The sequence below is a fragment of the Myotis daubentonii genome, chromosome 16, assembly GCF_963259705.1.
Source record: "Myotis daubentonii chromosome 16, mMyoDau2.1, whole genome shotgun sequence".
NCBI lineage: Eukaryota > Metazoa > Chordata > Mammalia > Chiroptera > Vespertilionidae > Myotis > Myotis daubentonii.
The window spans coordinates 4413991-4429476 of NC_081855.1; the positions used below are offsets into that span (position 1 = coordinate 4413991).

The 15486-nt window shown below is 53.7% G+C and overlaps 1 protein-coding gene across 14 annotated transcripts in view; it reads left to right on the forward strand.

Moving 5' to 3' along the window:
* Positions 1-15486, forward strand: part of EPN2 (epsin 2) — an 88847-nt gene that overhangs the window by 38501 nt on the left and 34860 nt on the right. For 8 of the 14 annotated variants that reach the window (XM_059668467.1, XM_059668479.1, XM_059668475.1 and 5 more), the window contains 2 exons: positions 2379-3148; positions 4924-5094. In XM_059668467.1, coding sequence (XP_059524450.1) covers positions 2554-3148; positions 4924-5094 — 766 coding nt within the window. In that variant the 5' untranslated portion in view covers positions 2379-2553. Of the gene's footprint in view, positions 1-235; positions 346-2378; positions 3149-4923; positions 5095-15486 lie in introns of all 14 variants that reach the window. The other 6 variants (XM_059668471.1, XM_059668472.1, XM_059668470.1 and 3 more) reach the window with 2 other exon arrangements.

Consider the following 15486-nt stretch of genomic DNA (forward strand, 5'->3'; position numbering starts at 1 on the left):
GTGCGGTCACTGTGAGAGTTTCTATGCCTGGTCCTTTGGCAAGCCTAAGCAGATTCGGGAGAGCCGCCAGGTAGTGGAGAGGCACACTGTCCCTGCCTTCAGCTGGAGCTCCGTTCTGTGGAGGCAGGACTCTTGTCATATTGGAGAGTAGGGAGAGGTCGCATTGGCCAGAGCAGATGTACTGATTGTCACCAGGGTGAGATTTTACGAGCTGTCTTTCTTATTTGCATTGCAGCATGTGATGAGTGATGGCTGATGGCATTTCCTCTGGCTTTCCCCCACCACACATCTTTTGTTGACTTATTCTTTCGGCTGCCCATCGCCTGTCTGAGGCTTTTGATAAAGGTGGGAGTCATGCGTTGTTTGTCTGGCAGAAGCCTCGCAGCAGCTTGATAGAGAGTAAGGCACGAGGAGGGGAGAGGGGAGGAGAGGTAGCCTGGTGGTGGCCTTAGTCAGCTCCAGGCTTCAGGTTCCTTATCTGTACCAGGGGAAGAACAATCTTTACCCAGAAGGTTTTCATGAGTATTAAGTGAGACAGCCTGGCCCGAGAGGCGCAGCAGGCATAGGTTGGGGACGGGGCAGTGGGTGGTTGGGGACGGGGCAGTGGGTGGTGGGGGACGGGGCAGTGGGTGGTGGGGGACGGGGCAGTGGGTGGTTGGGGGACGGGGCAGTGGGTGGTTGGGGGACGGGGCAGTGGGTGGTTGGGGACGGGGCAGTGGGTGGTTGGGGGACGGGGCAGTGGGTGGTTGGGGGACGGGGCAGTGGGTGGTTGGGGACGGGGCAGTGGGTGGTGGGGGACGGGGCAGTGGGTGGTGGGGGACGGGGCAGTGGGTGGTTGGGGGACGGGGCAGTGGGTGGTTGGGGACGGGGCAGTGGGTGGTTGGGGACGGGGCAGTGGGTGGTTGGGGACGGGGCAGGGGGTGGTTGGGGGACGGGGCAGTGGGTGGTGGGGGACGGGGCAGGGGGTGGTGGGGGACGGGGCAGTGGGTGGTTGGGGGACGGGGCAGTGGGGGGTGGGGGACGGGGCAGTGGGGGGTGGGGGACGGGGCAGTGGGTGGTTGGGGGACGGGGCAGGGGGTGGTTGGGGGACGGGGCAGGGGGTGGTTGGGGGACGGGGCAGGGGGTGGTTGGGGACGGGGCAGGGGGTGGTTGGGGACGGGGCAGTGGGTGGTTGGGGGACGGGGCAGTGGGTGGTGGGGGACGGGGCAGGGGGTGGTGGGGGACGGGGCAGTGGGTGGTTTGGGATGGGGCAGTGGGTGGTGGGCAGCTTTGTCTGGCAGTCCCTGGAGTCTCCTGGACTTTTCCTCATTTTATAAATGAGGAGTAACCTACATCACTACTTCCTGTTTCTCCCCTCAGGTCTCTTCAGCTTTGAAGACCATACTGAGGGTAATTTCTGGCAAAAGTCCTTCCCCGTGCCTGCCTTTGCAGCACTAACAGCCAGCTGGGGTGGTGGTTCTGGCTTTGCATCTTCAGATCCCCTCTGCTCCCTCCCCTGGCAGACGTGGCCTTCCTGAGGAAATGGACATTGTTTTCAGTCTGTTTCATAAATTTAGTCAACAGGGTTAAATGATGTCAGGCACAGTACTAGGTGTTGGGTATTCATTGGTGAAAAGACTAATGGGTCACCAACCTTGTGGACCAGTGCCCACTGTCGGAGACATGGATCTCACTCTAGCTCAGTAAACGTTTCTTTTCTGGAGAGGGAATAGACATGTTTGTGGCATAGGGCTGGGTGAGCCAGTTCATGCAGAACCCTGAGCCTCAGTTTTCTCCTCTGGAAATGAGGGGGTTGGGCTAGAACCAGATTATTTCTGAGCTGCATTATACAGCTCGGGCCAGATGCTGGAGACTCGAAAGTCTAGCCATGCTCTAGAAGAGTAGTTGGGAGCCTTTATAAAGAGTCAGGAGAAAAGGGTTGCTCACGGAGAAATCCCTGGGCAGTTTTAAGCATGTGGACCTAAGCCAAATGCTAAAGGTGTAGAGAGGCATTTTGTGTATAAGATATACTGAGATGAGAGGCTTTCTTATCCCCAAAGATTATTTACAATCAACCTTTCCCAACATTGCTTCTGTAGTTGGCTTTTGCCGTGCAATGAAAAGACAACGCATAGAAGAGCCATTTCAATGGAGGCATTTTGAAAATAGAAAATAATCATAATGTTTACTTCCTTTCTTCCAAAGGCTTAACCTTTAACCTGTCATACTGATCTTTCCGTTTTGAGAGAGAGATGGGATCTCTTTGATCCTCGGGAGGCTGGAGTATGTCCAGTGTTCCCCGACATGCCCCAATACCTGCTGCTGGCAGAGTGGCTGCCCCGAAGCGGCCTGCTGTCACGGCGCTCCTGCACAGTGAGTGTTTTTCTTTCTTTCTCTAGGTCATGGCTTCCAGCTTCTCAGAGCTGAGTCTCCAGCAGAGGAAACAGAAATGACTGTCGGGGGCCTGGCTCCAGGTCTGTCACGAAGACTGAGCCTTGGCACGGGGCGAGCTTGCTCAGGACGGGAGAGTCTCTCTCTTTGAAGGGCTTTACGTTCGTTACAGAGAAAATAAAGATGACGACTTCGTCAATCAGACGGCAAATGAAAAACATTGTGAACAATTACTCAGAAGCCGAAATAAAAGTGCGGGAAGCCACCTCCAATGACCCCTGGGGCCCGTCCAGCTCCCTGATGACCGAGATCGCGGACCTGACCTACAATGTGGTGGCCTTCTCGGAGATCATGAGCATGGTGTGGAAGCGGCTCAATGACCACGGCAAGAACTGGCGGCACGTGTACAAGGCCCTGGCGCTCCTGGACTACCTCACCAAGACGGGCTCTGAGCGGGTGGCCCAGCAGTGCCGGGAGAACATCTTTGCCATCCAGACCCTGAAGGACTTCCAGTACATCGACCGCGACGGCAAGGACCAGGGCATCAACGTGCGTGAGAAGTCGAAGCAGCTGGTGGCCCTCCTCAAGGACGAGGAGCGGCTGAAGGCTGAGAGGGTCCAGGCCCTCAAAACCAAAGAGCGCATGGCCCAGGTTGCCACCGGTATGAGCAGCAACCAGATCACCTTTGGTCGCGGCTCCAGCCAGCCCAACCTCTCCACCACCTACTCGGAGCAGGAGTATGGCAAGGCTGGGGGATCGCCAGCCTCCTATCATGGCTGTGAGTAGTAAAGATGTGCCTCACCCTTTGCCAGTAGCGCTGGGCAGCAGGTGGGAGGGGCCCTTGGGCTGAGCGAGATGGTGCGTCGTCTCGGCTTCTGGCCGCCCAGACAGCAGTATTCCTTCGTCTGCACTGAGTTACTGTGACAAAGGGGCTTTCGGCCTGTGACTGCTTTGGCTCCAGTGTCTCAAGAGCCTCTGCTTCTGAGTCTGCTTCTGTACACCTAGGCAGGACTGCCTTCGGGAGAAGGGGAGGAGGCAGGCCTCCTCTTTCCTCCTGGGAAGGGCCGCAGTGAAGGGCTGCCTGCTGCACACACAGTGGGGAGTTGACTGTACTTGGTAGCTGGGAGGAAACAAGTGCTTTTTCTGGATAATCTTGTTTCTTTAATCTCATATTGTTTTTCTAATGATTGGGCTACAGGTCTCCTGACCGGCTCAGTGTACTTTCTACTTTGGCATCAGAGGGCAGGAGTTGGTATGTCTCTGTGTCACTGAAACAAGGCCTCCGCAGGTGTTCCTGTGGGCAGGGGCTCCTTTCCCACCTGCAGATGAGAGTTCGTGGTGCTTTGTTGGCATGGCCGGGTCTGTGCTGGGGGGCTGTGTCCTCGTTTTGCATGTCGGATCACCCTTGGCCCAATGTTCAGAGGAGGTGGCAGGGAACAGAAGTGGAGTTCAGGCCTGATGGAAGCTGGCCCCTGTGAACAGAGTGGCATCCTGGCTGCTCACTGGAAGCGGTCCCAGGAATCGCTCCTTGGCCTTCACAGTGCGGTGTAGAGACAGGTGGCCCAGTGGCCTGGGGGTGGGCTGCAGTGGAGGATGCAAAAATAAAAGTATAGGTCCCCATACTCTTTCTGGAATCAGTAACACTTAGGTCAGCATTTTTTTTAAAGGAAGTTGTTTGTATTTTGACAAACCCGCCAACCCTTGCTTAATCAGTGGTCTGCTAACATTTCTTGCTTTTTTGCAGGTTTAAATTTGACATTGCACAGCCACCGGTAGCATTTTGAGACATGTGTCAAATAGGAAATTTGCATAGTAAAGTCAAACGCCCTGCCTCTAGAAATTGTAAATTATTGCCAAGCTGGGAGAGGTTAGCGTTTTCTTGTCCCGTCAGTTCCTCACTTAGTTTGAACTCTGCTTAAGCAAAGGTTGTGACCTTCATGAAAGCCTGCATCTTGGAAAAAATATAACCTGCATCTCCAGAGGTCTCCTTCCAGGCTAGGGTGCCCAGAAAATAAAGACTGCCCTTCAGGAGAGAAGTTGTTTGTTTCTCTCAAGTTAGCTCTCTCCATCCCCCAGAAAGGCCTGCAGTGGGTTGAATTGGTCTCTAGGCCCGTTGGCTTCCTCTTGGGAAGTGGCTGTCGTTGTGCTGTGTGGCCACAGGGAGCTGCTCCTCTCTCTACCTGCCCTTTGCAGTCCTTGTTCCCAAGAAGCCAGAGGCTACAAAGCGAGGGGCTGGAATAGTGCTGTGTGTGGGTGCTCCAGTGGCAGGGGAGAGGTCACGGAGGGGGCAGGTGGGTGCCTGGGCGGAGCCTCTCACCACGGGTCCTGCCGGCCTGACACTGGGCTGCCTGCTGCTGCCAGCTCCATGGTTTTTGGTTCCCTCAGGGCTTGAGCTTGAGCTGCATGTTCAGGGTCAGAATGTGGTGGGTCAGCAGGCTGTTCACTGCCCCTGAGAATGCCAGGCAGGCATTGGCCTCCGCTGGAACCTCTGCCACTCCCTCTCCCTCTAATGGCCTGTCTTTTTCTGTGTGTGTGTATGTCCCTGCCCAACAGCGCCCGAGACCTCGCTGTGCCCCCAGCACCGCACGGGGGTCCCGCTGGGTCAGAGCGAGGAGCTGCAGCCGCTGAGCCAGCATCACCCCTTCCTGTCGCACCTGGGGCCGGCCTCCCACCCAAATGGTGACTGGTCCCAGCCCTGCCTCACTTGTGACCGCGCAGGCCGAGGTGGGACGGCAGTTTGGTTTTCTCCTTCCTAGAAATGCTGGGCAGCTTGCTGGGGGGTGCGTGTCATGTCAGTACAGCCAACTCTCTCCCTGTGTCCTCTGGACCTCGGGGTCCAGCTCCAGAAGACCCAGGGCCCTTTCTTCCTCTCCCCCAGGAGCTCACGTCCTGGTCATGCTCCCCTCATGCTGCCATGTCACTGGCTAGAAGTTCCGCCCATGGCTTAAGAGGGGAGCTGCTGTTTGGGTCAGGCACGGGGGGCTGTCCATGCTCCTGTGTCCCGTGCCCTGAAAAACGTGGAGGGCTTTCCTGTCTGCAGACCCAGGTGCCGCGGGGGACCAGACCACGTGGCTTGTTGAGCCGGAAAGGTGTGGTTACGTCTCCATGCGGCAAACCGAGGGCTCGGCGCATGGTTGCTGGAAGCCATCGTCCTGGATGCAGTGACACGAGCATCCTGAGGACAAAATGGGGTTGTTTTTGCTTCTCAATTAACTGCTGTTCTTCCTAAAATCCCCATTACAGTGGTGAACAGAGAGTTAGCTGTACTGTCGGTTCTAGGTCACAGTGTTTGAAGATACCTAATTCAATGGGTAATTAAAAATGGGGCTTCTCTTTTGACTAATTAATAATGTATCCTGGTCAGAGACAACAACTGTTGCAGGTTCAACCGAAAACAGATTTCACTGTTGCCTACAGGAAAATGCTCCCTATCTACCTGCCCTTGGTCCCCAGTGGGGCCCTGCCACAGAGAAGAAAGCTTTATTAGAAGGGTGCCAACAAAGAGCCTCTGTGAGCCTCCAGGAAGGTGTGGCCAGCCTGTATTCAGGCTGGAGACAGGGACTGTTTATTCCTGCCTCATTAATACTGCAGCGTTTGGATGTGGGCATTTGTGTGGTCACTGTATTTAGCTCTGGGACATTTTCCTTTGTGCCCCCATCTTCCTCAGACAGTTTACAGAGGACTCTGCAAGGAGGGCCAGTGTGGCACAGTGTTCCCAGGGAGCTCCGAGTGTGCTGAGCTACAGTCTGCCTCCCACCAGACCTTCGGGGCTGTTCCCGCAGGCCCCGAGCTCCCCGAACTCCAGGATCTCCCTTTGTGTGTCTCCCAGGTTCTACCATTTAGTAACCGGCAGGTCTCTGGTGAGACTCTGGTCAGCTTGTATTCACTGGCCCTCCAGCTCTTCTGTGGCGGCTGCCTCTCCTGGGACCTGGCATTAAAATCAGGCTGACACGCCCCTTCCCCCCCTCCCACTCTGCCAGGACCAGACACCCTGCTCCACCAGGCCATCTGCCCACCGCCCCTCTGCCCTGCAGTTCCCGCCACGGGGGCTCCCTGTATATCTGGCAAGGTGCTCAGGGCATGCTGCCCCGGTGGGTTTCTCTTCTCCTTCAGCTCTGGTGGGAATTAAGGATAAAAATGAGTTTTATTTATTTTTTTGAGGATTTCTCCCACCCTAGATGAGTTTTGGGCTAACAGGTGTTACATGGTGTCATGTGTCATGCTTCACCGTGTGTGCATCCCTCCCTACACTTCACACGCTCCAGGACAGGGCTGTGGGGGCAGGGCTGTCCCGTGACTCCTGTCTCTTCTTTCTTAGCACCTGGCGAAGTGTTGAGTAGCAGCCTTGCTTTGGAACCCAGCAGTGGAGAAGTCAGACTGAGAACCAGCATTTCCTGGGCTCATGAAGTGCAGGCTGGGATTCAGGGGGACATTTGTGAGAGCACACTTGGGACCCAGACCCCTCAGGGGAGGCCCAGTAGGCACGGTGCAGACCAGGGCGGAGGCAGGGAAGGCAATTGCGAGAAGACCCCTTTGTGGGGAGGCTCTGCATGGTGGCCGCTGTTCGCACCCCCAGTAATCGCGGCCGTTTGAGGAGAGCTTCCTTTTCCTACCATACCCATGTCCCCTCCCTGTGCGTCCTCCCTCCCCATCCTCCCACAGACATCTCTAGGCCTCATCTCAGAAACCTCTCCAGTGCTGTCCTTCATCTCTAGTTCCATGTCCTCAGTTCCCTGCCAGCTTCCTGGTTGGCTTCTTCCCCATTCTTATCCACCCCCTCCCCCCACTTTATACATCAGGTTCTGATCTCTGATCTCAGAAAGCTCCTCTGGATCCCGGGGTCCCCAGAGCGCCCCGCTCAGAGCCTTTGGTGTGGCGGATAGTCCCTCCCTGGTGGTCCTTGGTCGCTTCCTGCCAGTTTGAGTCTGCCGAGGTCTGCCTTGGGCACCACTCTGGGTGAAGCCTGCCCCAGCTGCACTCCAGCTCCCACGTTTCCTTGTTCATTCAGCAACTATGTATTCCGTTCCCGCTGTGCGCCAAGCACTGTGCTAAGCACAAAGCAGAGGCCCTGCCACTACTAACGGGAAGAGAGACAATAAACCGCAGACATTATTCACTGTTACATGATGAGCGCTTGGTAAAACAGCAAACAAAACCCAAAGCGCCCTGCCTTGGCTGAGAACAGGGAAGGTGGTCTGGAGGGTGTCAGAACAAGCCTCTGAGAAAGTGATGCTGGGGCAAGGCTTGGAGGAGGAGGAACGAGCTGTTGAACATCTGGGAAAGCGCCCCAGACAGATGGCGGGAGCCGCAGGGCAAAGGCCCTGAGGTGGGCGTCTGCTCAGGTGTCTGTGGAGCAGGAAGGGGAACAGGAAGGCGGCCAGTGTGGCTGGAGCTGGTGAGGGAGAGGGGTGGGTGAGGTCAGGGTGGGAATACAGCAGAGGCGGGCCTGGAGAAGGGGTAGGTCCACCTGTCAAACTGACTCAGGCAGGGAGCAGTTCTTTCCATCCCTAATCCATCTCAGACTGGTACTTTTGTATCAGTGTTTTGGTTTGTAGCAATGTCAAGTTGCTATAAAAGTCTAAGTTCTTTCTCTGCCTGTCCTATGCTGTCCTGTGCCATATGCTAACTAGACTGATGGTGGGCTTTTGGGTCATTGCAAACCCTTTGGCTTTTACTCAGTGAGCTGGGGAGGCATGGGTGGGTTTGGAACTGAGGAGGGACCTGATCCGATTTAGGGATGAGAAGGCTCAGGAGGACCCTCCAGCTATGTATGAAGCAAGGTGGGCCCAGGAAAGCCAGTCAGGAGACCACTGCCCTCATCCAGGTGGGAGACGATGTGCCTCGATCTGATGGGGGGCTGTGGAGGTCTGGGTGTATCGTGACCGAGAGGGATAAGAGTGATAAGACTTGCTGCAGGACTGGGCCAGGGGAGAGGCGTTTGGGACAGCTCTGATGACTGTTGTCCCCTGACGAGAGGGCAGCTGTTAGAAGAGCAGGTGTGAGCAGAGGCGGGATTGCTTCTGGACATGCTGATGTGCCTACCAGGCTCGCAGGTGGAGTGGAGGAGGTCTGAGACGTCTAGGGCGTAGGGAGCATTCCAGGCTGAAGGTGCCTCCTGCACTCTGGCCTCCCCTGCACTCACATGGTTTCATTGTTCCTGGTTCCCCCCCATATCGAGGCTGGCTCCTGGGCCCACCTGTGTTGGCTGCCTCACTTGGTCATGGGGAGTAGTCAGAACAGCTGTGCAGGTGAAGCTGTGGGGCCCTGAGGTGGTCTCTCGGGTTGTGAGGGGTTGGGTTTTGCCTAAGACTATCCAGACAGGGTAGCCAGCTTGTATGGAGTGAACAGCCCACTTGTCCCCCTGCCCAGGGCTCTGTCCACCCTCCCACATTCTGCAGAGCCACTCGTGATGTTCAGCAGGCTGTGGGAAAATTGTAGATGTTCTTGGGGTGGCGGGAACCCATATCAAAGGCCCCACACGGGTTGGGAGAATTGTCCCTGTGAGTCAAGCTGGAAGCCTGGAATGTAGAGATGGCTGCTGTCTTCTGACATGATGCTCACCCCCTCCCTGGGCCTCAGTTGGCCTCCACAGGGGAGGGCTCATGAGAGGAGAGAAGCTCCCTTTGTGGGCTCCCGCGTCAGTGTCCGAGCCAGGCCCGCACTCACCTTGCTGCAGTGTGACCGTGACCGTGACCCTCTGGCTGGGGCCTTGGGTTTCTGGGTGTCAGCATTCCCATTCTCAGGAAAGGTGAAATGGAAGGAAGGGGGAGACTAGAAATCCTCACTGCTCTGTGATTCCTTCAGGTGGATGAGGACCAACCTGAGGCCCCAGAACCCAGTGGGCAGTGGCGTGCTTTGCATGGGGTGGTTGCTGCCACCTGTGGCCCGGTCTCGCAAGCTGTCCTGATGAACCCCTGCTCGGTTGACACCTTCAGCACTCTGGCCGGTGCAGAGAAGCCGTCCGTGGCGGGGGTCAGGTCTGCTCCCAGGGACGTCAGTGCGCCCTTCAGGCCAGCCTTCCATTGGGGCCGGGAGCCTGCATACAGGGCAGGTCCCCTTGCGCACCATCGGCAGTGATTCGCCACATTTATTTCATTTAAGAAAGCATTGCAGTTGGCAATGTCAGAGGATTAAATAGATACCAGGAAAAAAATGGGCAAAAGGATAATAAGGATAGGAAAATAAGACAAGGCCAGGGTCACACATAACTGCTGGAGATTTGACTGAACTTTTCAGCCACCAGCACCAAAGAGGACAGTTTCTCTTTAGTTGCTGAACAAGAGTCAGGATCTAGATGAGGTCCACGGAGGCCGAGCGCTCCCTGTGAGGAGGAGAGGCAGGCCTTGAGCCCAGGCCCTCGCGGGAGCACTGGGCTCTCTATCCTGGCTGCATCCCATGGTCTGCACGCAGTCTCTCGCCGGGAGTGGAGGGATGGATGGCTCTCCCACTCCCTATGGAGATCAGACATTCTTAAGCCCATTAAAGGATTCTGAAAGCTGTTGTGTGCATCGTTTCCCACGTGGTTTGAGAAGGCCCTGGAAACAGCCTGCCCTCCGGGGCTCCAGGAAAGCTGGTCTCTGCAGCACGGGGCGTCAGGGGTGGCTGACGCCGTGGCACCGGCTCTACCAGCACACTGCCGAGGAGCACGTGTACACACGCAAGAGAGCGTTTCCAAAGAACCAGGCATCTGAGAGAGGGAGTCTTACATGAGTCTGTTTGAAAATTTGAGGATGTGGGGAAATATTAATTGCTTTAAAACAAAAATCAAACCTAGCCAGTATGTGGCTCAAGCCTTTCTGGGCTCTGGCTGGTGTGGGTAAGTGGTTAGAGAATCAGCCCATTTACTGTAGGGTCTCGAGTTCAATTCCCAATCAAGGGCATGTACCTAAGTTGCAGATTTGATCCCTGGCCCGGTCAGGGCACATGCGGGAGACAACCAATCCATGTGTCTCTCTCACATTGATGTTTCTCTCTCTCTCTCTCTCTCCCCCCTCCCTCCCTCCCTTCTCCCTCTCTCCCCCCTCCCTCCCTCCCTCCTCCCTCCCCTCCCTTCTTTCCCTTGTACTCTCTCTAAAAATCAATGGAGAGCCCTAGCTGGTTTCGTTCAGTGGAAATTGTGTTGGCCTGCGGACTGAAAGGTCCTAGATTCTATTCCGGTCAAGGGCACATGCCCGGGTTGTGGGCTCGATCCCCAGTAGGGGGCATGCAGGAGGCAGCCGATCAGTGGTTCTCTCTCATCATTGATGTTTCTATCTCTCTCTCTCCCTCTCTCCCTTCCTTTCTGAAATCAATATACACACACTCTCTGAGTGGCCAGATTATTATGACCACCTGACATTTGTAGGCAAATTAGCTATAATTTCGCATTGAAGTTGCTAGAGGGCCAGACCATTATAAATAGGGGAGCAGGTTGTTTACCACGACAGTAGAAGTGATTTTTTTCTGAAGATATGGGTAAACAACGCAATTTGCCATTGAATGTGGAATGAATACATATATATATATATATATATATATATATATATACACACACACACACACACACACACACACACACACACACACATACACACACACACACACAGGCCAGATTATTACGACCACCTGACGTTTGTAGGCAAATTAGCCATACACTGCATCGTATGGGATATGGAAGCTGAAGGCCTGTTCGAACACCTTTACTGTCTGCAGTTACCAAGATAAAATGTCTCCAATTCGCACAGGAACACAAGGATTGGACAGTCAAGCACTGGAAAAAAGTCATGTGGTCCGATGAATCACATTTCCAGTTGCATCATGCAGATGGCAGAGTGAGAATTTGGCGGAAACAGCATGAAAGCATGCACCCCACATGCATGAGTACAACCCTTCAAGCTGGTGGGGGCAGTGTTATGGTTTGGGGCATGTTTTCCTGGCATGATTTGGGCCCTTTAATTCATGTAGAACAACGTCTGAATAGCACAACATACCTAAGTATCGTTGCTGATCAGGTTCATCCTATCATGTTGATTGGTTATCCCAATGGAGATGGCTTCTTCCAACAAGACAATGCGCCATGCCACGGTGCTCGTATTGTGCAGGAGTGGTTTCAAGAACATGAGGGAGACTTTACCTTGCTTACGTGTCCCCCACAATCACCAGATCTCAATCCAATTGAGCATTTGTGGGACCAAGTTAAAAGAGCCACCAGGCAGCTAGTTCCACAACCATCAAATCTCACAACTGGACAGTGCTATTCATCAGGCATGGTGTCAGATTCCTCTCATCACCTTTCAACATCTCGTGGAGTCAATGCCAAAAAGAATCGCTGCAGTATTGAAGGCAATAGTAGGTGGCCCAACGAAATACTGATGGGGTGGTCATAATAATCTGGCCACTCAGTCTATATCCCACGTTCAAAGGCTGTTACATCGCGTTGTTTACCCATATCTTCAGAAAAAAAATCACTTCTACTGCCGTGGTAAACAACCTGCTTCCTTATTTTAATGGTCTGGCCCTCTAGCAACTTCAGCACGAAATTATAGCTAATTTGCCTACAAATGTCAGATGGTCATAATAATCCGGCCACTGTGTGTGTGTGTGTGTGAGTGTGTGTGTGTGTGTGTGTGTGTGTGTGTGTGTGTGTGTGTATAGTCAATGGAGAAAATATCCTCAGGTGAGGATCAACAACAACAACAAAGGAGAAGAAGAAGCCCTCCTGGGTGTGGTCTTAGAGGAGCCTGGGCCAATCGAGGCCTCTGGGAAGTGTGGGCGGTGGAGGGGAGGGAAGCTCTGAGGTGCTGGGCTGAGGGGCACTACTCAGGAAAGGGCTCGTGGACATGCTCAGGGCTGAGAGGTGGTTGCTGGCGGCTGGCTAGGCGATTACCTGGTATCATGACGCCTAGGGATAGCCAGCCCTCGGCCTCCCACTTGGCTTTGGGCTGCATCGTGGCATTGTTTTCTGAGGGGTGCAGACTAGAAATTGGGCAGGAGATGGGGTTCTTTTGACACCCCATTTTGTTGGAGCAGATATGTTCTTTGACAGGCGGTGAGTCCCAGGGCAGAGCAGATGCTGGGCTGTCATCCCGAGCCTGCTTTGGAGAGAGCTAATGTCTTCACGGGGAAAACAGAATCACAGAGGGAGTGGGTCAGTGATGCCAACAGACACTGGGAGGTGGCAGTTTTATTGACACATCTGTTCAAGAGTTAAACATTAAACGTGCTCATTCTTGCCCTAGCTGGTTTGGCTCAGTGAATAGAGCGTTGGCCTGTGGACTGAAGAGTCCCAGGTTCAATTCTGGTCAAGGGCAATGCCTGGGTTGCGGGCTCGATCCCCAGTGGGGGATGTGCAGGAGGCAGCCGAGCAATGATTCTCTCTCATCATTAATGTTTCTATCTCTCTCCCTCCCCCTTCCTCTCTGAATTCAGTAAAAATATAAAATAAAAAAGTAGTTTTTAAATTGTTCTACAAACTGTTTGAATATACAGTGTACACCTATTGAAATGTTATGCTTGTGTGGGGTCCATCTCGTGTGATGCTCTTTTTCTTACTTTCATGGTTGTTAAAAGCAGGAATTCCTATTTCAATGATTACTTAATGGGAACCCAGATCCCAGGGAGCCCTGATTGTCAGAGAGTATGATATCAGATTGCAACACAACCATCAAAAGTGCTGATTAGAGCAGGGTTTCTTTTAATGTTTTTATTGATTTGAGAGAGGAAGAGCGAGGAATAGAGAGATAAAAACATCGATTAGAGAGAAACATCGATTGCCTCCTGCATGCCCTCTACACGGGATCAGGCCCACATCCCGGGCATGTGCCCTGACTGGAATCGAACTGGTGGCCTCATGGTTCATGGGTCGATGCTCAGCCACTGAGCCACACCCGCAGGGCTAATTAGGGCAGTTTTGATCATTATTAATTATATGATTGATGTTGACTTGCACCATAGAAAATTGAAGTTATGAATATAATATTTACATCACTTTGTCTTTAAAGTGTCCTTTGTAGTATAGGTAGGTAAACTGTTTTTTAACAAACTGTCAAGAATGGGGTATGAAAAAGGGAAAAGGGGAGTTTAAGTCAGGCTCTATAACACAGCCCCACTGCTGGACAGTTTCTGATTCATGGCTGCATAGTGGCTGGTTTCAAGTGGTCAGCTCTAAGGGGGCAGTTACAAAAGTTACGAATAAAAGTGAGAGGGAAGGTCTAAAGATAGAGTTCTCTTTGTATGGGAAAATAGAGTATAATAATAAAAACATAATATGCTAATTAGACCAGATGACTTTCTGGATGAAGCTGGGGCTGTGAGGGCTGAGCCCCTGGCACGAATTTCGTGCATTGGGCCTCTAGTAATTAGATAAAGTCTCTGTACCAGGTTATTCTGTTGTCTTAGAGTAATTTTCACCCTCTGAAGTTGGCAGTGCCTGTATTTTCAGGCTCGCTGTGCTGAAACACACTGTAGGAGCAGGAGCCTTGTTTGTGCTGTGTGCAGGCCTGACCCTGGAGAGGTGTTCATCACACACTGCATGAGCAATTGCTAAACCTAATTTTGGGGGGAGGAATGTTTTTATGTGATGTGCTCACCTCTGGCATGAGCATTAGTCTTTTGAAAACTTACTTTGTAGGTTATTTTCCCCCACAATATAGAAACATTCTATATAATAAAGAGGTAATATGCAAATTAACCCTCACAAGATGGCTGCCTACAACCAGGCCAGCAGGGAGGTTAGTGAGGGACAGCCAAACGACTGAACAAGCAGGCTGCGTGGGGCAACCAGGCCGGCATGGGGGTTAGTGAGGGACGACCAAATGACTGAACAAGCAGGTTGTGTTGGGCGATCAGGCCGGCAGTGGGGGGCTGTTAGGGGTGATCAGGCAGGCAAGCAGGTGAGCAATTAGGAGCCAGCAGTCCAGGATTGTGAGAGGATCCGGCCTAAACCAGCAGTCGGACATCCCCCGAGGGGTCCCGGATTGGAGAGGGTGCAGGCTGGGCTGAGGGACTTCCCCCCCCCCCACATGAATTTCATGCACCAGGCCTCTAGTTATACATATCTGTGTATTTTCTTGATGCTTTAAAGTTGAGTTTAGCAGTAGTATAATTCATAGTTGTAGTTATTGCTTAGTAATAAACTAGAGGCCTGGTGCATGAAATTCATACATGGGGGTGTGTGTCCCTCAGCCCTGCCTGCATCCTCTCCAATCTGGGACCCCCTGTGAGATTGGGCCTAAACTGGCAGTCGGACATCTCTCTCATAATCCAGGACTGCTGGCTCATAACTGCTTGCCTGCCTGCCTGCCTGCCTGCCTGCCTGATTGCCCCTAACTGCTTCTGCCTGCCAGCCTGATCGCCCCCTAACCACTCCCCTGCCGGCCTGATCGACACCTAACTTCTCCCCTGCTGACCTGATCGCCTCCAACTGCCCTCCCCTGCCGGCCTGGTTGGCCCCAACTGCCCTCCCCTGCCAACCTGATCACCCCCAACTGCCCTCCCCTGCCAGCCTAGTCGTGCCTAACTGCCCTGCCCTGCCAGCCTAGTTGCCCCTAACTGCCTCCCCCACTCCCGGCCTGGTCACCCCACACAGCCTGCTATTCAGTCGTTTGGTCATCCCTCACTAACCCCCCTGCCAGCCTGGTCGCCCCACGCAGCCTTCTCTTCAGTCATTTGGTCGTCCCTCACTAACTCCCCTGCCAGCCTTGTCACCTCAAGCAGCCTGCTGTTTGGTCGTTACTGTTGGTCGTTATTGTTATTGTGACTGCGTCCAGGACAATTTGCTATTCCTCTATTACTAGTGTAGATGCTATTCCTCATTAGCCAGCTTGCCTTTTTCCCTAAGCCACCAGCTCTCAAGCTGTCTGCCCAGGAGCTGTTTAATGTCTCACCTGCCCCGAAGCCTGGGCCACAGGTCAGCAAATTGTGGGAACCTCTGGGATAGGCCCAAGCGTCACTGGGGAGTGAAGCCTCTGGTGAGTGCAGTGTGCGCGCCCCGGGCTCCGGGGGCTGAGTCAGTGTGCGGCCTTGTTCTGTTGAAGTTTCTTCCTCCATCTCCCTCCCACTGCTGATGAGTAGAGTGCCCTCTGAGATGGAGAGTCAGCAGCTCGAAACTGATGTTGCCCACTGACTGCAGCCCCTACT